Source organism: Typopeltis vanoorti, chromosome 17, assembly GCF_054136105.1.
Source record: "Typopeltis vanoorti isolate ZY-2024b chromosome 17, IOZ_Tvanoo_1.0, whole genome shotgun sequence".
Taxonomy (NCBI): domain Eukaryota; kingdom Metazoa; phylum Arthropoda; class Arachnida; order Uropygi; family Thelyphonidae; genus Typopeltis; species Typopeltis vanoorti.
The window spans coordinates 18,996,160-19,018,220 of NC_143565.1; the positions used below are offsets into that span (position 1 = coordinate 18,996,160).

A 22,061-nucleotide genomic window follows, 5' to 3' on the forward strand; every position below is an offset into this window, starting at 1 on the left:
CATAATCATTTCCATAATAATAACCATTCTTATCGTTAACACGATTACCTAGCATTGTCACTCATACAAATATTCTTATGCTTCCTCCCCTCATAATTCAGTTTCTCTGACTCACTGTGTCAGATCTCATATCAATTAATAACTTTTCAAGACTCCTGATATGCCAGACACATTCAAGTGTAGGCCATTCCTCTTATACAAATCCGTTCTTCCCTCAAACTCATTTCACACATCCATTCCTTCTACACAGAGTATGCATCAAATCGTTTGCCATTATAGCCCTTCTTCGTAATTCATTTCCATCATATCTAGGTAATATACTAATGATTTTTACTTTCTTTCTTTCTTCACTCTTGCTTCTTTCAACAACCATTTCATATCCTCTCTCATACTGAACTTACTGCTACTAAAATTTTTAGTATACCTACTACAATTGCAATCTCATTTACTTTTTCTGTTTTTGAATTGCATGTGCTATATTTTTAATTTTTGCTCCAGGGAAGAGTTGACCTTATAACCTGCTCATCAATGTCATGTTTTATGATAGTCACCATACCAAATAACATCCTTCTTACCTGATTACGTGCTTTGCTGCTGAACTTTTATTCTCCCTGTGTTCCTCTAAATGCTGCTCGACTTTCTGTAATTCCCTTGTTGTCTGTCTAATAAACTGCTTTAATCTAGCAATTTCGGAGGTTAAATTATTTTCAATTATCATCTTTAGTGGAGAAAACTTTTTTGTTCACTACTTTGCTATTCTTGTTAGCATTCAGTTTCTTCTGCATTTTTGGCACCATTTTACAGCTATATTTAATATCTCACAATAAAAATGTGTTATAAAGACACTAAATACTCTAAAAACACAAAAATCTAATATACTATAAAATACTAATTTTCAAAGGGAAAAAAACAATAAAACAAATAAAAATCACCAATTTTGCATAAGCATTAAATACACTGACCACTCACAATATTACCTCTAATAATGCTGATAAAATTTGTAAAATCGCTCAGTCGTTTATGAATTTCAGCTTTATCAGAGTAACGAAATCTCAATCTCATGTAGTTGAGAAAATGGAACAGATGCTGACTATATGGATTGAGCAACAGAACAAGAACTTGTCTTTATCTGAGGCAGTCATAGGAGAGAAGACAAAAAAAAATTTCTATGGAGATCTGATGAAAGATGAAAAGAAACCGATACCTTCTGCTGCAAGTTTTGATTGGTTCAGTCACTATAATAGTTGCTATGTGTTTCACAATCTCAGCATGACTGGTGAGGCTGCAGGTGCTGATCACGTTACTGCTGGAGAATTTCATGATAAGATAGTAGGAAGTTACAATTAGAAGTTGAAAAAGCAGCCTTCACCCTCCCTCACGAGGTTATGATATATTAATCGTGAAAATAAAGAACTACTTTAATAGTTATTTGTTTTATACATACTGAATATTTTATTTACTGTCCTTATGCCTTAATATGTATGACAAATAGGTGCATTTTCAATTAAATTAATCTTTAAAAATCGAAATCTTGCTCATTTGAGAATGCAACCCTCTGTTATCCAATGTTATAAGTCTCCTGTTTTACGTTTTCAATATAATCAGCGATTCTCGAGAAAGCAACCCTCATGTATAATGAGACTTACCTGTATTTTATTAGTACTTTGGCTATCTTTGCAGATGTACCTCAGATATATGAAATAGGTATAGTGGAATTTTGTTCTTGTGTGTTTAGGGAGGAGGAAGTGGGCATGTAATATTTTATTTATTTTATGGAAGCTGTAGCTATTGGCCAAGACAGTATAGCAAAGTTAGTTGAGTTCTGCAGAAAGAGCTGTATCAATAGCCCTATCTCTGTGTGTAAGTGTTTTTAGAATTTCATGTTGTGATCTGGATGATGATATCTTCCTGTGTGTGTTGGGTTTCTATAAATGGAAAAAGATAGTGAACCATCTGAAAGGTGAGGCACTGATGTGCCAAGAAAATGCAAACAGTTATTTGATTCTTTTTCTACTATGAAGTAAATTTTGTGGCATTGACTGTTAAGATAAGCTACAAAAAATTCAAAGGCAGTGTCTTGCCTATAGGGCCAAATTGTAAACACATAATCAATCAAACATAACCACACTAATGGTTTGGATGCTTGCTAAGTTCTTTGTTCTCAAAGTGTTCCATGTAAAAGTTGGCTAAGGGGAGAGCCCATTGCAGTACCATTAATCTATTTTTAGATTTTTCCTTGCCAAGCGAAGTAACCTGCATACATAGTAAATTTAAATAATTCAAAAATATCGGAGCAGGGCTGGGAGGTTGGACTATTAAATGAAGAGTGTCTGTTAGTGGTGCATTAGTAAATGAGTAAGTGACATCAAAACTTATTTAGTAATATACCATTAGCATTTATGCATGACCTGACATTTAAACCTAATCTGTAATTTTTAATAGAACTTCACCTCCCTTCCTCAGCCAGTAATATTCACCTGAATTTTACAAGCAACAAGGATGAGATCTGTTTAGTCATATCTGACATCCTTTATCAGTCTGTAAAATCTTGAATTCTCTTTACAATCTGCCCTACCTCACTATTTCTTTATCCCAATTTGTTGCATTAATTTGCTTTCTCTGTCACTTTCCAAATTCTGATAACCACTTTGATTTTTTTGTTATTTGTCTTAGAAGTATGGTTTTGCTCAATACAGACAATAAAGTTTCAGGAACTTTACCATTTACAACTCAAACTGGCCTCCCTTCTCTAGTTCCACTGATCAAACTGGAAAAGAGATAGCAATATTTGCTATTAGCAGTAATTCACAAATTGAACATTGACCAAGTGGAATATCTTGTTAATCCTCTCCACTCCCCTAATGCTCTTGATCTCTACTAGTTTTCCTGATAAATATAATCTAGATGTCTCTTCTTCTCTTCTTAACTGAGATCATAACTTCATTTCTTTCTTTCTTTCTCTCCAGAATTTCCTTCATACAACCACTATCAGTTTCGTGTCTTTTAACATTACAGTAGTGTCAGATGGGATAACCTGCACAATTCATATCCCTTTTAGTTAAGCTACTGCTGTTTTCACTCTTCTGCTCCAACTGAATGACTGACATAAGTTCTCACTGAAATGAAAGCTTTCATCCTCCATTCCACTTAAAACCCTTAGATCTTTATTCAGATCTGGTTTTCCAAGTGTGCTAAGTCAGTCCAAAAAAAGGATTTGGTATATTACAAGTGTCTTGGAACCAAAACTCCAACCCACTCAGCCTATGCTGTACTATGCAATACCAGAAAATCCAAATCAGACTTCAAAAGGCCAAATGAAGAAAACTTGCTTCTTTTTCAAATGGCAGTTGAGCCTTTGGACACCTTGTTAAAGCCATTGCTGCCTATTCATATTTCTCCCATCTCTCTCTCATCCAGATGGTGCTATTGTAACATCATCTATCCAAAGAAGTTGACCGATATCCTGCATTTTCTTCAATTCCTATAATTTATGATTCAGACAAAGTGTCCTCCCAGTTTATCAAGAACTGTTATGGCATGCTTACTCTAGTCTTTTTAGAAAGACATCAGAAGAATCTTGAACAGCTTGGACACAAGTATTAAGGCTATTCTGGTTCTAACCTTCTCAGCTGTGATCCTGAATTAATGCATATTCTATATTTTCACTGTTTTTACCATCTTTCATGCTAATTTGGCATCTACCCTACAGCATGGGAGAAAGTCTATATTCTACTCATCCTGAAGAAATGAGATAAAAGCCAGCTGTCAATCTTTTGTTCTATTCGCATTCACTTAAATAATGAAGAAAGTCACGAACAGTCAACTTGTTCACTGTCTGGCACAACATTTATTCCATCTACCTCTACTTAGAGCAATCTTCCTTATACAGTTTTCTCTCAGGGCTACAACCTCCAGTTGTTCAAAAAACAGCACATAGCAACAGATTCCTCTTTTCTTCTTGACATTGCCATACACAGTATTGCTGTGCTGTATGTTTAGCAGCCTCTTTTGTGTTTGGTTGATTTTATTTAAAAAAACAATGTAATAATACACATCTCAATGGCCTAGGATTCATCAGATAATACCAGGTAGCTCAACTCTATTTACATTTGTTATTAGTCTTAACTATGGAATAGCATTTCAGATATATGTCATCGTTTTATCTCACACTAAATATTTTAGTTTTTCCCCATACTTCTCCATAAACACAGCTAGTTTTATCTAATCTATGAATTCTTGAAACATCATGATGTTCAGTCAGTGGTCAATAAAATCTTAAATTGTATGCTGTTTAAAGAACTCAGTAGTCAGTATGCATGACACATAAAGCTGAGATCTGTTTCTTCCAGATATCTCTATCTTGAGCAATCAGTTTCTCTCCAGATCTGCCAGCCAGCCATTCTTGTTTCCTTTTCTGTAACTCTTTGCCAAGTTAATTTAGGCCCCTTCTCATTTTCCCTTCAGGGATTCATGTCAAAATGCTCTAGAAATCTCTTTCTGCTATCAATTCTCGTTATGTGTCCAATCCATTTCCATATTTTTTGATACTTTTTTTTTGCTCAGTCAGTTTATATGAATCATTGTTTGTTATATGTTGGAACCAAAATATTTTATGCACACATTTTGTTTGAAAAGTATTTCATGTATCATTTCTAGGATTCTGTGGAGAGGGAGGACATGCTAGAATTATTTCATTTATTTTTTTTGAGTATTAGTCCACAAGTAAGAACCAGATGGGATAGTGTGCTTCAGTTCAGATATAGTTTTTTGTTTGACCCAGTTCTGTTATCCAACTGGAAGAATCCCTCACCTACCTTACATTCACCCTTGTATTAAATTCACTGTTGAATTGGAGGTAAACAGATGTTCCAGATGAGTAGACACAATTATAAAAGGGTGTTTCATTTAGTTTGTGACCTAAAGCACAAGTTTAAGCAAAGACAGGAATGGAGCAGTACTAACAGAAGAACTGGAAATCAAAAACAGATGGAAAGAATACTGTGAAGAACTGTACAACAGAGGATAAAGAAAATTTGGAGGAGCCCTCTCACCAGGAAAAGAATTTCAATTTGGAACATCCCACACTTAGGCATGAAGTTGAAAGAGCAGTTAAACAGCTTAATAGCAATAAGGTCCCGAGAGTAGATGGAATCCCAGCAGAGTTAATTAAGGCTAAGGGATGGAGGAATAAGAGTATTTCATAGATTGATTATGAGGATCTGGGAGACAGGATCATGGCCTAGAGACTGGAAGAAGTCAGTTTTCATACCACTACATCAAAAGGGAGATATGAAGGATTGCAAGAACTATAGAACTATTAATTTAATATCTCATGTAAGCAAGATTTTATTGAAGATCATTCTAAATAGGATTGAGGCCAAAGTTGTGGCAGAGATGCTTGAGGAACAAACAGGTTTTAGGAAAAGTAAAGGTACCAGAAATCAGATCCTTTGCCTTAGACAAATTGTAGAAAAGTATAAAGAATTTAGACTTCCCATTAGAGTAGTCTGTGTGTTTCATAGACTACTCTAAAGCTTTTGACTGTAGGAAGTAATGAAAAGAATGGGTTTTTCCTCAACATACTATCAAGCTGATAGGTAACTTGTACAGTGAGCAAGAAGCTACAGTAAAAACAGATCTTGGATTAACTGATTATCTTCAGGTTGGAAAGGGAGTTAGGCAAGGACTTCTACTTTCTCCTCACTTGTTTAGTATATATGCTGAGGATATCATGCATGTAGCATTAGATGAGCTCAGCTTAGATACTAAACAAGTGAGGAGAAAGTAGACATCCTTACCTAAAATTGGCACAAATTTTGTATATCAGCCCGGAAACTTTTGAAACCTACCTTGTATACTTGTTTCTCAAGAGCTTCCCTTTGCAAACCATAATCTTAGGATTGAGTTGAAGTTGACTTTGTCAAGAATTTGTCCTAGTTCTTTCGTGTCATCATTACATCAGCATACCTCAGATTACTGATCAATCTACTGCCTATCTGTAATCTGAGGTATGCTGATGTATTGGTGACATGAAAGAACTAGGATAAATTCTTGACAAAGTTAACTTCAGCTCAATCCTAGCAAGACAAAGATTATGGTTTGCAAAGGGAAGCGCTTGAGAAACAAGTGTATGAGGTAGGTTTCAAAAGTTTCTGGGCTGATGTACAAAATTCATGCCAATCTTAAAATGCCATGCATGACAGATAGCATCATCTGTGGGGAGCTTAGTGTACCAGTTTCAACTCTACCTGTATCATTCAGTTGGAGGCACTCATTTGACTAACACGTAGCTCACTAAATGGCTCTAGTGTTAAAAATTGAGTACCATGCTGTGATAGTTTTTCACCAAAGAAGAGCTTTCTCCAAGTGCTATCAAACAGCGATTGGATAGTGTTTATGAGGAAGCTTCTCCTTCATATTTCACCATGAAGGAATGGGCTAAACAGTTTCACCGAGGAAGAGAGCATCAAAGATGATTCTTGTGGTGGTCGGCCTGTGGAAGTGATGACAAAAAAATCTCTCTTTTGTTGAGGAGGAACTGCTCAATGACAGATGGATGAAGCTCGAAGAATTTAAGAATCTTTGTTATAGTCATATTTATTTTAAGATCAACCTTTTTTGCTGTTTTATTTAATGCTTCAGATTTTTCTTGTATATCAGTATATTTTGATGATATGAAGACTGTTGTCTGCATAATCCAGATCTTCTAAATGTGACGTAGGATTCCATATAAATCCTCTTCTTACACCTGTGACTTTTCTCATAACTATGTTAAACAGTAAACCAGATATTACATACCAGGCATTTCTTATGTAGTGGTGGAACATGCAGAATTTGAGAAAGAAGGCATTTATTTTCCCAAAATATTTAATTAAAGAATGGTGAGTGATTGGAATGTATTGCCCAAGAGTGTGGTGAGTACAGAGACTGTGAATGTATTTAAGGCATGGTATGATGTGACAGTTGGACCTCCCACAATGAGTCTCTTTTACTACATGAAGGTCTGATAATTATTATTATATTGATTATAATCTAAATTTGAAGTTTTCTAAGCTGCCTCCATCCAACAGCGTTTTGAAGCTAGTAAGAATTCAGAAACACACTAATGTAGTTACATGTGTAGACATAAGGGTATTATTTTATGATTTTTATGATAAATGTTAGAAATGAAGCAGCAAAAACTGGTATTATTAATACAAAAATAATAATAAATGGCCTTGTATCACTTATTAAATGCAAGCATTTTTTCTTCTTAGACAGATAACTACACTAATACATAAGTAGTTAATGTATTTGCTTCAGCGCTGGTAGTTATACAAAGTAAAAATTAGCCATAACATTAACAAAAGCTTATACGTTGACCAGATCCAGTCTTAAACATGTGACCATGGTGAGTACATCCAAGCCAACATTTAATGAGTGAGATATTTGCCTAGCTGATGAGTCAGCAATATATTTTTCAAACCTGTATATATAACTTAATTTATGAGTACATGCAATAAAGCTAGCTTTGCTTTTTACTGTAATACACAGATTACAAATTAAACTAACCAACCAAACCAATACTACCTTTCATTTTGTTTGGGATAGGCAGAATGAACTTTATAATATTAGTTAAAAATACTATCAAAAGGTATGGCTCAAAGTATGGAAGATTCCAGATCAAAGCCAGAAGAGGTGGGGGGGGGGGGCAGATTGCTGGAGTGAAAGCAGTGCTAAGAAACGTAGCTTTTAGCACTGTTTTCACTTCATCCTCCATAAAGGATGAATTTACTTCCTCTGTTTTGCAGGATTTCTTTGTTTGTATTTATTATGTGTTCTGTTTGATATAAATAAGAATGTTCATTTTGTATGACATCTTATTCTGACTTCCTGAAGCTGGCATCAAAAATTCTGAAAGGCTTTGTTCTAATTCTCATGCCAAAATAAGTGAAAAACTACATTTCCTTAATTAAGGATTATGGAGTAAACAGAATCATAGAAAAAATTAATAAGGCTTTCTTCCTCAAAAATAATAATAAAATAAACTTTTTAACAGATTCAAATTCACAATCTGTCTGCTATTTTCACTTGAAAGTTTTCAGGAGCTATCATATCAAATTACTGAACATGTAAAGCTGGAAAATAGAAAGATTTTTTTAAAATGTATTTAAACATTTTATATGTACTTAAACAGAATCAGTTAGCAATATATATTTTGTAAATATCCTCTCTCTCACTCACTCACTCACAAATTTGTTGGGACCAAATAGTTGCCAACAAGTTTACTGTGCTACAATTGCTCATTCACTGTTGCTTTTAATGTTTGTGTTTGCTATAAAAATTTTAGTAGCAGAAATACTGTTGATGAAAAAAAAAACATTTAACAACAGCATATGTAATTTTATGTAACATATAATTTAACTGATGTAAAAAAAAAAAAAAAAAATCAAGATTTTAAGTTTCTCCTTTGTTTTTTAACAGAAATAAATTAAGAACCTTTTAGACTCCATGGTATGATATGTGAATTTAACAGTACTAAAATATGATTAGAATCAGTGACTGATTCTAATTTCTCTCTTTTTCAGATTTCCAACCCTTTGATCTAGAATCATTTTGGGGTGAAAGATTGCTGCAAAACATTAAACAGTCAACGTAACAAAAGTGCTGAAGTAGTTTTTCATTTATGAAAGATGATTAGTGTGATAGTGTTGGCAACTGCCAGAGTTGGAAAGACATCAAGGGAGTGTGAGGGTAGCTGCAGCATTCCACAGTTTTTGTCTGTGCACCTTTTACAACCTTTGTGGATTTTTCTTCGCCTCTGGCCCTGCATAGATTTTCATCAAGTTGCTCATGGGGTTGTCATAGACTTTCAGTATCATCCCATGAAGTGAATCCTATTTTAGTAAACTATTGTCCATTTTGAAGCTATAGTCATTTTGGTACTATTTAAGTATGAAGAAGCATCACTATCAAAACAAAGTATATCTTTTGTACAGCTTATTGATGATTTTATAAGATGCCCTATGAATGGTTTGATTTATAAAGTATATTGATCATTGCTAATAAGTCAGAGATAGGATTTAGTAACAGACAGTGTTTAAGGTGCTCAGAAGTCATGAATGAATAAAGAATTGTTAGTTATTGTTCATTCAGATCATGGACAAAATAAATTTTTTATTTAAGTGATTTTTGTTTGTTAATATTATTTTAAAAAATTCTGAAAATATAATTGTTACGTTTCATACATACACAGCTGTTCATGAAGCCTTAATCTAACAGATGTTTTAAAGTTATGATGTTGAAATGTTATTTAATTTATTGTTTAATATTTTCAAATGAAATTAATGCTGAAGTTTGTTTCAAACATTGCACATATGTTTAGTGTTTAAAGTTTTTCAACACATCTTGTCAGTAATGTTAACCACACACACAGACATACAGCTATGCAATTTTACATACAGAAAAATAAATGACAAGGTGTGTTACAAATTAAAATATAAAGGCATACATTTTTCAGATGTATTGCATGATTTATGCAGAAATGTTAATAATGAATTGTTCAGACAAATGTTTTGGAATTGCTTTTTTTTTTGTTTACAAAAAAAAAAGCAAAAATATTTATGTAATTCATAACTCTTAAGTAAAAACAGGCCTTCCATAATTTTTGACTAAAATGGTTGCATGTATCTTTCTCTAGTTTATGCATAATATAAAGGAGGAGGAGAGAATTAAATGAAAATGTTATGCCTATCTGTTATATATGATACTGATCTATTATACACTTTCTTATGACTTCCTTTGGTCAATTCCCTTCCTACTTTTATCTGTCTGCTATGATGTAGCAGACAGATAAAAGGAAGTAGGAAATATCTGCTACAGGTTTCTTAATGCCAGCATACCATGTATGTATCCTAACATTTTTTTTACAGGCAGTTGTCTGAATAATTTATCAAAAATTAAATTTTCTGCTGATATTATTTTCAAACTATAAATACGCTAGCTTTTTTTCATGCTGCTTCAGATTTCCACAAGAGGAATACTTTAATGGTCTAATAACTTTGTGCTCTTTAATTGTTGCTGGTGTCAAACTAAAAACTGAGTTTTTTCATTAGTGCAAAGAAATTGAATATGCAGCTATCCATTGATAGTAAGTGCAAATTGTATTACCATTGCACTAAAAAAATTCTTAACTACCCATGGTCCAAACATGAGCATTTTTATAATATATGAAACATTTGGTTTCATATATTTTAATCTCATTTCTTTGAATATAAATGTCAGTTATGAACACTAATTGGAAAAGGGAAAAAAATGCATATTTTGTTAATGTTACATAGTCTTTCTTAGTTATATATTTTGTCTGTACTTATGTACAGGGTTTGACAAATACTAGGCTGTGACAAGTAGATTTTGCAGCTGGCTAGTAGCTGCAGACATAGAATAGTTTTTATTTAATGAAAAATAACTTTCTAAACAAAAACTTTTTTTAGCTTTAAGAAAACATAAATGCAGCATGACTAGTCACTTTTGAAAATGCCCTTAATAATTGAACTCCTATTCAGTTATTGAGACATAGGAATATATTATTTAAAAAATGGGGGGGGGGTCTTGGATGGTTAGGATTTTGCATAACTTGTCAAGTCCTGCTTATGTATTATGGGACCATTTTTAAATGAGATGTAAATAGATAGATAAATGAATAAAACTCACAACAGATTATACTTACATAATAATTTTATTCTTATGCACAGAATTTTTGCCCAAGTCTCAAGGGCATCCTTTAGTATGACTTTCAAATTAGACAAGTAGAACAAAAACTGGAAAACTCAACAATGAAAATGTGCATGCTACACATACATGACATAGTAGCACAATCTAAAATACATTCAAGTTCTAACTATACAACTTTAAATAAGAGACAGTTAATAATATATATATATATATATATATATATATATATTAAAAAAAAAAAGCATTGCCTATGGAATGTTTGGAGAAGTACTATTTCCCATAGTAGGGATAATTTCAGTCCATTGCCTCTCTTCAAACTGGGATGGTGTATACTTTGTGTATTCCATAAAGGACATTAACCTTCCTCCAAAGGATTTGATGCTTGGTGGAAATAGTGTGTTCTGCAAATCTCAACTGTTCAGGCTCATGGAATTTAATGTTAAGGCTCATCATGATGTATAGCCACTGATCTACCAGTTCAACCAAAATATAATAACCTATACTGACAAGGAATTTGATACTATGAAAGTTTTGCAGTACCTAAGAAAGCAGATATGTTAATAGGGTGAAAGGATATCTAGGCCAGCAGATTTAAGTAGAGTAGTTTGATTATTCCTTCAGAGATACCTTTAACATAACACAATGGACTGCATCTTGGGAGGAGATGACAAGAAAACTCTACAGGTATGATGATTTTGTTGAAAGACCAGATAAAGCCATGAGTAAGGAAGACTGGTATATCAAGCTCACTTTGTAGTTTATTTCCTGAGATGGCAGTGCTTCAATAAAGCACAGTGAGCTCGATGTACCAGTCTTAATGGTGCCAGACTTTTGACATGGATGGGGATTTGAAATAACACAAACATAGTCCAGGTGCATTTTCTTTCTAAAAACAGAAGCGACAGCTATTATCTAGTTGAAAGAAGAAAGATCTAGAAAGATAATCTGATTATCTTCTTCTACCTCTAAGAGTGAACTGGATGTGAAGGTGGAGTTTGTTGATTTGTTTTAGATTCTCTTCTACTTGTTTAATTTGATAGTCATAAGAACAATGTCATTAATACCTGGGCAAAAATTCTGTACTTAATAGTAAAAAATATTATGTAAGTATAATCCATAGTAAGTTTTATTCATCTGATTATGTCATGTGTTTCCCCATTCAATGTTAGACATATTTTTTAAAAAAATTTGCTTTGTAAGCAAATAGTACATGGCACTTTGGATTGTGTTGCCTAGAAATTGTGCTCTCCTATTTTATTGCTTTATGAGTAATTTTCCACACCAAGTGAAATTACAACTATAGATCTCACGGGACCAAAGAACTATAGACCATCCTTTAAGTACATGAACATATTTAAAAAAAAAATTTTCCTCTGTTTTAAACATTAGCCATTGCAAGCACCCTCACACTGCATACAGAAAGCCTATTATGCTTGCAGCATGAAACAAAGATGGCAGCAGTGCTTTGTGTCTTACTAGGAACAGACTATCTGAAACTCTGAAATATTGTATCTGTAAACTGGACATAACAGAAAAATTTCCTCTTGTGAAATTTTGTTTCCAGTGGACACATACCAGCTGTTGAAAGATAAGCAAATCACCACTCAAACTTCTGACCAGCCTCAGCCAGCCATTTTTCTGTCTCCTTTTCTTCCAATCAGAGAAACAGTTCACAAACCTCAGAAAGTACGTTGACAGCTTGGAACAGTGCATGACAATCTTGACAAGACCCCCACCCGAAAAAAAAAGAAAAAAAAACAGCAAGCTCTGTAACTTCATTGCCTCATTAGTTCATGACATGATTGAAGCAGAAAACAAAATATATAATGCCATCATCCTAAACTTCCACTTAAACAGATGTAATGCTGAAAATGGCATCTGCAAGCTTACTGAAGAATGTAACTTTGACCCTAGGAAAATTGTCCAGTATCTCCATTTTTTTGGCTCACAAATGCAAGGAGAGATGCAAAAAACTTCTCGTAAAGTGAATTGTGATTCACGACCAGCAGATCCACGTTTGTAACAGCTGCGGACAAGTCTGAAGCAACTTCTCCCTAGTCGCATGTAAAAGCCCAGTCGGATCTTACCTGTGTGGAGCAGGAACCAGGTCGGGGATTACATCAAGAACTCGAAGAAAACTACCAAAATAGAGATAAAGCATGGACTCAGTGAAAAAAAAACATAAAAAGAATGTGAAAATCAAGAGCTACTAATACTCATTCAGACGCTGCACACAGGAAACATCTATAGCCCAATGTAGTCAATGGCAGAATTCTCCAAATCCACTTCACAAATATATATATGATCTCAGTTCCATCCTCACTGTTAATTACTGTCTCAAGTCCGCAAAACCTTACCTACTTTTCCTGACAAACTCAAGTTTCAACCAATGCAAATACTACTCATCTCAGCTTTCCCATTTACAAAATTCTAACTTTCACCTCAGAGGTGGAGTTTGAGACTGAGATACTTACTATTTCTAACAAGCTGACATTGTTCACATGCCTACCAAAATACCATACAATCTCAAATTACTGTTTGCACATCCTAGACCTCTTCCTTACTAGTGATCCATCCAAGTATACTAAATATTTTTTGTCCTCTAGGCAGTTCAGACCACAATCTTGTGCAGATCTCTTCTACCATGGAGCAACACATACACAACCACTTGCGCCCGCACATTGTTTGGCATCATGAAAAAAGCCAAGTGGGATGATTTTTGCACTCCTCATTTCCTTGATTGGATTGTTGTTTGTGGCCATCCAACCCAAACTAGCATGCTGAACATATTACCAAAATAATTCTTATCAGTATGGAAATATTTTTTTCCTGTTCCATTCTAAATTCTTGGCCCTAATCTAAGCCTTGGTTTTCTCTCAAAGATATGCCAAGGCTGTGCAAAAGAAGAATTGAGCATACCATAACTAGCTGGCCTAGTGGTTAGTGTACCCACTCTCCAACTATCAGGCTGTGGGTTCAAATCCTGCCATGAGCATGGATGTTTGTGGTTGTCTTGGGAAGGGGGGGGTGGATTTCATCAACCACTGCCCCACTTATTTGGAGGCTTAAAGTGGTTTGGAAAAAAGTTCCATGTTTAGTCTCTAGAGCAGAGTTTCCAAACTATGTAAATAAATTAAAACACAAAAAAATATAAAACTGATAAAAGATAGAGAGAAAGATCTTTAGCCTGCTCATGCTACATCTTCTAGAGGCTTGCAAATAACCTATACTCATCATCAAATTCCTGACATGTACCTTCAAGAGGGTGTACAGAATATTGATAGTACTACATGAAAAATTTACATCATTACTAACTCCCATTTAATATTGTGAAGAATACAATTTGGTCAGCTAAATCCCAAATTGCCAGCTCATCCTCATTCGTTCAGTACCCAGATAGATACCTAACAGAGTCACCATGAGAAGGTGGGGATCGGACATTAGGTCAGAAGCCCTGGTCAGTTTTCCACATTCCTTTAAAGGCTATGTGGAGGTCCCCTCTCTCATTTATACGGCTTTGACCCTTAAGCACCCCATAACCTATACTGCTTATACCAAAGCCTGGACTAGCTGCAAGAAGACTATCAACACATTGAAAAGTGATTTTGAAAGAGTTTTAAAAAAAACAAAAACAGGAAATTTGCATCCTGTCCAAAAAGGTATGGCAGCCATACCTTTTCGGTCTCTAACCCAAGCTGTTGGCCATATCTTTTGTAGAAGTTATTCTACACCACTATTACAGATGGATATTCTATTGCATCATCAACCACAGAAAAACCTAACCAATTGACATCTTTCTCCTCCACTTTTTGCATAGATTACTGTCTCAAGTTGATATTGTTAATATCCCCCAACTATTCCAAACAGCTATTACTTAATAACCCATCTCACCTTTCATCAGAAAAAAAAAAAAAAAAAACTTTCCCAAATTGGATACCAAAAAAAAGTCTCCTGGGGAAGTTCTTAAGGGTCAAAGCTATATAACTGAGAGGAGACCTCCACATAGCCTTTAAAGGAATGCGGAGAACCGACCAGGGCTTCTGACCTAATGTCCAATCCTCAACTTCTTGTGGTGCACCCTGTTATCTACCTGGATACTGAATGAACGAGGATGGGCTGGCAATTTGGGATTTAGCTGACCAAATTGTATTCTTATTGGCTTAAACCAACATACAAAACGATGGTACAACGCGATGCCCCAACTGGCAAAATTTCATGCCGGTTGGGGCGTCACCTGGTTAAACAAGGCCCCCATTGTTTTTGCCAGGGAACCAGGGCAAACAGCGAAACGTCAGCTACTGGAACAAATCTGAAAACATACCCCAACTCAACATCACCAAAGTTAAGGATCGGTACTATCAACATAAGAAGCCTGAATGGCAAAGAAATGGAGCTAGCTAAGGAATTAGATAAGTACCAGATTGACATAATAGAGGTGACTGAAACAAAAAAGACAAAACTTGGTGAGATCTTTCTGAGCAATAAATACAAAATGTTATATTCAGGAAATGACAATCAAGGAAAAGACGGAGTAGCCATAGTATTCAACTCAAACTATGAGGCTAATCTTCTTGAATGGCAGGCAGTCTCAAGTAGAGTGATATGGGCAAATATCAGAATGGGGAACTAGACAATGAGACTTATATGTGCCAATGGTCCCACAGAAGGTTCTACTAAGGTAGAAGTGGAGGAATTTTTTGATGCTTTAGAGAAAGCAACTGACACAATGAAAAAGGAAAAGTTAGTCCTTGTTGGGGATCTAAATAGCAGAGTAGGAAATGATTGCGAGACATGCAAAAATATTTTGGGAAAATTTGGAGAAAAGAGCAAAGCTAATAATAATGACAAATACCTGTTGGATTTCTGCTGACATGGAATGGTTATTACTAACACCATGTTCCAACATAAAAATGTGCACAAATTCACATGGAGAGAAGAGGCAAGGAATAAGAAAAATCTCATTGACCATGTTATTGTTGATAATGATGTTTTCTCTCTGGTGCAGGACATCAGAGTGTACAGAGGATTTGAAATTGGAAGCGATCACTATTTAGTCTTGAGCAGGATAAAATTGAATTTAATATTGAAAAGAATAACATGTAAGAAAGTTTTAAAGCGAATAAAAGTTGAGCAGCTCTCAGATGTGAATTGTAGACTAAAATACACAAAGATTATTGAAAAAAAAATGAAAGAGTTTGAGAACAGGAACTAAACCTTGGAGATCCAGTTGAAAGCCTTGAAGAAAACCCTGATTGATTCAGCCAGAGAAGCATGTGGTGATATTGTCTGCAAGGATAGAAAAATCAGAACTCCATGGTGGACACAGGAAGTTAAAGAGGCAGTGAAGGAAAAGAAGAAAGCATATCAAAAGTTCCTGGCAAATAAGTCAGCTTTTGCTCTTGGAGAATACAGAGACAAATGTAAGAAAGCGAAACACTGTAAAATTAGCTAAACAAAAGTCATGGGAGGACTTTGGGAAGAACATAGAAAATAAATATCAAGAAGGTGGTAAGATATTCTGGAGATTGTTGGAGAAGCTTAGAAATGGAGGGATGCTGTAAAAGGAGTTAGAGATGATGAAGGTGACATGAAAATGGGAGAAAAAGATATCCTTGAAGTATGGAGTAATTACTTTGAAAAATTGCTAAATGAAACAAGCAGTGATAGCACAGTGGTAAAAAATGCTCAACAGGCATACAGTCAGGAATACATATCCGTGCTTGAAGCCATCAAAGGCTTGAAATGTGGAAAGGCAGCAGGAGTAGATGATATTCGACCAGAAATGCTGAAGTATGGTGATATAAAAGTCTTACAGTGGCTGCACTGCATAGTTCAGAAAGCCTGGGACAGAGGGACGAATTCCTGATGGAGTAGAGCTCTAATAGAACCCATATATAAAAAGGGAAATAAAACTGAATGTGAGAATTAAAGAGGTATTTCTCTACTGAGTGTTCCAGGCAAGATCTATGCAAGTATACTTGAGAAACTTTTGAGAAGAATTGTGGAAGGAAAGCTTGGTGAAGAACAAGCTGGATTCAGGCCAAATAGTGGCTGTCAGGATCAGATCTTCTCTACGACAAATAGTTGAGGATTCATTGGAATATAACAATGATCTGTATTTAAGATTTGTCGATGTGGAAAAGGCATATGACAAGGTGCCAACAGAGAAGCTTTTCAATACGCTGCAGTTATTGTCAATTGGGCATTATATCAAGCAATACTTAGTCTTTATTTGAGTTGTAAGTCCGCATTTAGAATTGAAGGAAGTACAGGAAGATGGTTTGATGTAAATCTGGTGTGAGACAAGGATGTACATTATCCCCTCTGTTATTCATTATCTATAATGATCACATTATGAAGGAAAGTTGTATTAAACATTCACCATTACACACCAGAATCCAAACAGCAGTCAAAACAGTGGAGAGAAGCCAGTTGTTCAGTGCCAAAGAAGACAAAGTCGGTTCCATCAGTAGGAAAGGTCATGGCATTGGTGTTTTGGGATGCTACATTGTGTTTATTAATTGTCTTGAAAAGGGTCAAACAATAACCAGGGAATATTATTCCAATCTTTTAACCAGACTACTTGAAAAAATTTGCGAGAAAAGACCTGGTTTGCAGAAGAAAAAAAAAAAAATTGTTGGAACATCCATCCTATTCGCTAGATTTGGCTTCCTCTGACTTTTATTTCTTCCCAAAACTAAAACTCTTCCTCGCTGGTCAGCATTTTTCTTCAAATCAAGATGTGATTGCAACTGTAGAGGGGTATTTTGCAGATATTACTGAGAACCACTACAGGGTAGGGATAATGGCTCTGGAGCATCGCTGGAATAAATGTATTAATCTTAAGGGAGATTATGTTGAAAAATAATTTTGAAATTATAAATACGTTTTTTCATTGTTAGGCCGAGAAATTTTCAGACCACCCTTGTATATCTCCAAGACTTTTGACTGGATCAGGCACACAAATATCTGGTAAGCAATCTGTCTTCATTTGGTCTTCTCCCCCACCCCACTCTCCCTTAACTTCAGCATTGGGTTTGTTAGCCTTCTGACTAGACACACCCTTCATGTAATGGTGGATGGTTCTTTATCTTCTAACTATGCTATTAATGCTGGGGTCCCACAAGGTTTTCATGATAAGAGCAAATTGCAATCCTTTTCATTTGATAAATCTTGCAATGCACAAATCACTGCAACCTCCTGAACAACTTAACTTGTACCTACCCTAAATTCCAATCTCTGAAACATTCATCAGTGGGATTTGAATGACCTTGTCAATTTCAGTGCTGATAAAACACATCTCTGCATTTCCCCACACTTAAGAAACTTTTTTCTTCTAGTCTTACTTCTGACAACAAACACCCAAAACTCAAGATTTGTCATCTTAGGATTACTCTAACCTCAAATCTCTCATGATGTGAACATATTACAAATATTGTCTCCTCTGTATTTAAAAAATTAAGTGTCCTCTTTTGCTTCAGTCACCACTTTACCTTCACATTGCTTTAACTTTATACAAAACACAAATCCACCCAATCCAGGGTGGTGCCCCAAAAAAAATACTGGATTCTGTACAGAAAAGAGTGCTTAGATAGATTAATGACACTCTCCCCCCCCCTCTCTCTCACTAATAAATACACTTTGCTCACTATTTGCACAGGTACATTGTTTCTGCTGCTTGCATCTTCTACAAATACTAAGGCCGCTGTTCATTAGAATTGGCATCAATAATTTCCCCCACTCTCTCTCAAATCCATTCAAATGTGCTGCAGCTAATCAGCACTCCCTCATCCACTCCAAACAAAATTTTCCTTGTCTTCATTCATTCGTTCCTTCTACTACTTCCCTCTGGAACAGTCACCCACCTTGATGGGTTTCCTAAGGAATGCAACCCAAATGAAATGTGAACAGGTTCCTTCTTACCCATCTATGGTACGAGCATATACTATAGATTGACTAGCCTGTTGTGGATGAGTTCTCAAAGTTTAAATAATGAAACAGTGGTACAAACTATGAATGACAGATCATTGGATGATACTGTTTCACAACCTTTCTTTATATTGTCTTTTCATGTGAAACCTGTTGCTATGCATAACATTTGTTCCAGTGAAATTCCATGTTGTTCATTATAGTTGATGTGTTTCTTAAATTCTGCATGACAGACTATTGCAGAACCCTTGCCAATAAGCTGCTTCTGCCATTCTTTGTTGCAGGGGTATACAAGCTTCCTACACTTTCCTATTTTTCCATTTCTTTCTTGTTTCTTATTTTTTTGTACTTTTTAAAAATTTTAATTCCTAACAGTTGAATAAACTTAAGTCTTTTAAAATGGCAACAGACTTTTAAAAATAAAATAATAAAAACTGTAGTCACTTTTCATAATGAACATAGTTTTTTATTTCCATAAAAAATTGTTAATCAAAATAACAAAAAAACAAATAGTTATCAAGAATTATTGCTGTCAAATCAGTATATTTCTGGACTTGAATTTTATTGTTCTCAATGTTATTTTTATGTTTCACAGGTTAACTTATAGTGTTATATCTGAAAAATGAGTGATAACAGGCTGATACATGCTGATAAATAAATTTCATTGTACATCAAAATCTAAAATGACATTTTCAATACAGAAATTTTCTGAAACTTAGTTTCATGTTGCTCCTGTAATAATAACAATAAAAGAAATAGCAAAGTTTAGTAGATGGAGCTACCCTGCTTTCTGGCCAAAGGCAATATACATTTAATATCAAATTTAAGGATAGTTAAAAAGACATACCTGGTAGTGCAATTTCAGAAGGTAGGTATGGAGCCAAGCTTGATGAGTCAAAACATACAATATGAGAAAGATGTTGAGAAAGAAGCTCACCTGTGCGAATTTAAATATGTATGTTGAATGGCCAAAAATGAAACATGGATACAATTAGTAAATAAGGAAGATAATCAATGGAATAAGCTACAGATTTTGAATTTAAAATTATTAAAACTAAACAATTACTTGACAAAAACTAGTCAGGTATATACAGGAATGCACACCATGTTCATATATATTATGAACATGGTGTGCTGACTGTTTCATGAGGAAAATGTTGCCAGTTTCCTTTTATTCTTTAATTTTTAGTTTTTATAATTTTAAATTCTAAATTTATATGATTCAGTGCCATTCTAAACATATTTCTCATATCATACGTTTCAACTCTTGTGGCTCCAAATATATTGTCATTCTTAGCTTCTGAAATTGCACTACCAGTTTTTTTTTTTTTTAACTACCCCTAATATAATTTAAATTTTATATAAAATATAAATTTGCCTTTGGTTGGAAAGTGGGATAACTCCATCACCCAGTAAGTTTTGCCATTTCATTTTAACATTTTTAAATTTCTCAGTGTAAGATATAGCTTTGCAGTATTAATATAATTACCATATATAATGATTCTCAGTTTTTCTTGGTTTATATATCATTGTGTGATATCATTCTGTGATATAATCAGATTTAGTCTTTGCTTGCTGAAAAATTATTTTAGTGCACATGTGTATTGGACACACAAAAAAGATACTTTTGTTTCTTTTATAATTAAGTGTACTGAGTATCAGATTCAAGTTACAAAATTACATCAGATTCAAGTTACATTTGAATGCAACATTTGTAATAGGGTCATATTCTTTTGTAGTCATTCTTTTATATTTAACTTCTCTTTCTGGTTACATTTCTGAATATCACGTGACAAAACTACAGCAATTACTTGGTTTTAAAAGTATTTGACTTGCATAGGCATTGATCACATGCGTGTTTAAAACTTCGCTACTTATTTGATATACAATTGACTGTATCAGATTTTGAAACTGTCTCGTACTTCTTGGGAGACAGTCATACACAACATATCATTTTAACAATTTTTTTAACAAAATGTTAAAATGAGTAGATAGTACCTCCACTTTCCTTTCATTAGGTGGTAAATGAATGCCATTGCCCAGTCTGAGCCCACCCACCACCTTGCTTTGCTTTACTGAAGGCATGAAGTGATTTGAAAAAAAAATTCCATGTTTGGTCTCTAGTACAGAATTTGCTGATTAACTCTTATCACGTCTACAGTAGGATACTCCCAAGCATGCTACTAAAGATCGAAGGACAAAAAGAAGATTCAAAAAATCAAAACCAAGCAGAACACGCCATACCATACCAGAAGGTGAAGAGAAAGTATATCCCAACATCTAGTGGAAAATTCTATTACACTGAGAAGGCATGAGTGTCAAAGGGAGCTAATATTAACACATCTGTCCCACCTTCTCACAGTTGCAGTTGCATTATCCCTGTGCAGCATGATTTACTTGCAATCTCCGTAGACCGAATTAGAGAGAATGATTATGAAATCACTCTGAAAACATACCAAAAATAATTCCACTACATCATAATTTCGTGGTTAGAAAAATAATGGATTTTGCACTTCAAAGAATAAAAAAGGATGTGCTTCTGAATCCATTAATGAAGCGAATGCACCCCCCCCCCCTCACAAGAGAAAACTAAAACCATTAAAATACCTAGTGTCCTGGACAGAGTAGAATTTGACAACACCTTGAGGAAGAGATGGACACTCTGGCTGTCTGTTTCCCTAAAAAGGAAAAAATCCAAGAGTAATAAAAGCAAATCCTGACAAAACTAAGTAGATTGCATCCACTAAACATAACAAATTCCTACAGTGGAATTTTCCCAGATTCCATCAGAACACGGTTGATATCAAGGTTCTCATGCAAGAACATAAGCAAGTGTGCTTGTTGTAAGGAGCATATTTGAAACCTAGCGAGGATCCCATAGAGAAAATAACAAGCTATATCAGATTATGCCTGAGGTTAAACTCTGGCAGTCTAGTCTGCACAAGGTTCATAGAAAGGAAATTGTTCTTGCTCAGTGCATAGGCCATAGTAATTTTACTCACTATTTTCTATTGAGAGGTGGTGACATGCCTCTTTGCGAGTATTGTTACTTTGCATTAACCGGCATATTTAATAGACTGCCCTCATTTTCTCAATGAGCCTAGTCATTATTTTAGTGCTTTTAATATCTCTGGACCTTACACACTCAGGCAGATTTTGTCTGATTCCTTTGGTATACAGTGTTTTTAAATTTTTATGAAAGACTGATCTTTATAATTATAGATTTATGCATTTTATTTTTAAAGAGAAGTTTTTTATTTATTAATTTTACATTATCCGTGGCTTTATATTTTTCTTGTATATACTATTTAGCTTCACTTATTTATACTATAGTATTACATCATTTTTTAATCATCGTTATATAGCGCAGGGTTGGGCAAACTGAAGCTCGCGAGCCGCATACGACTCCCGAGACAATA

General features: G+C 34.6%; 1 protein-coding gene across 1 annotated transcript in view; it reads left to right on the forward strand.

The window, feature by feature from the left end:
• LOC150097202 (MAPK regulated corepressor interacting protein 2-like) overlaps positions 1-9,168 on the forward strand; it is an 85,299-nt gene extending 76,131 nt beyond the window's left edge. The window contains exon 6 of the mRNA XM_090407135.1: positions 8,568-9,168. Within this exon, the coding sequence (XP_090263261.1) occupies positions 8,568-8,638 (71 nt within the window). The 3' untranslated portion in view covers positions 8,639-9,168. The remainder of the gene's footprint in view (positions 1-8,567) is intronic.
• Positions 9,169-22,061: the final 12,893 nt, after the last annotated feature.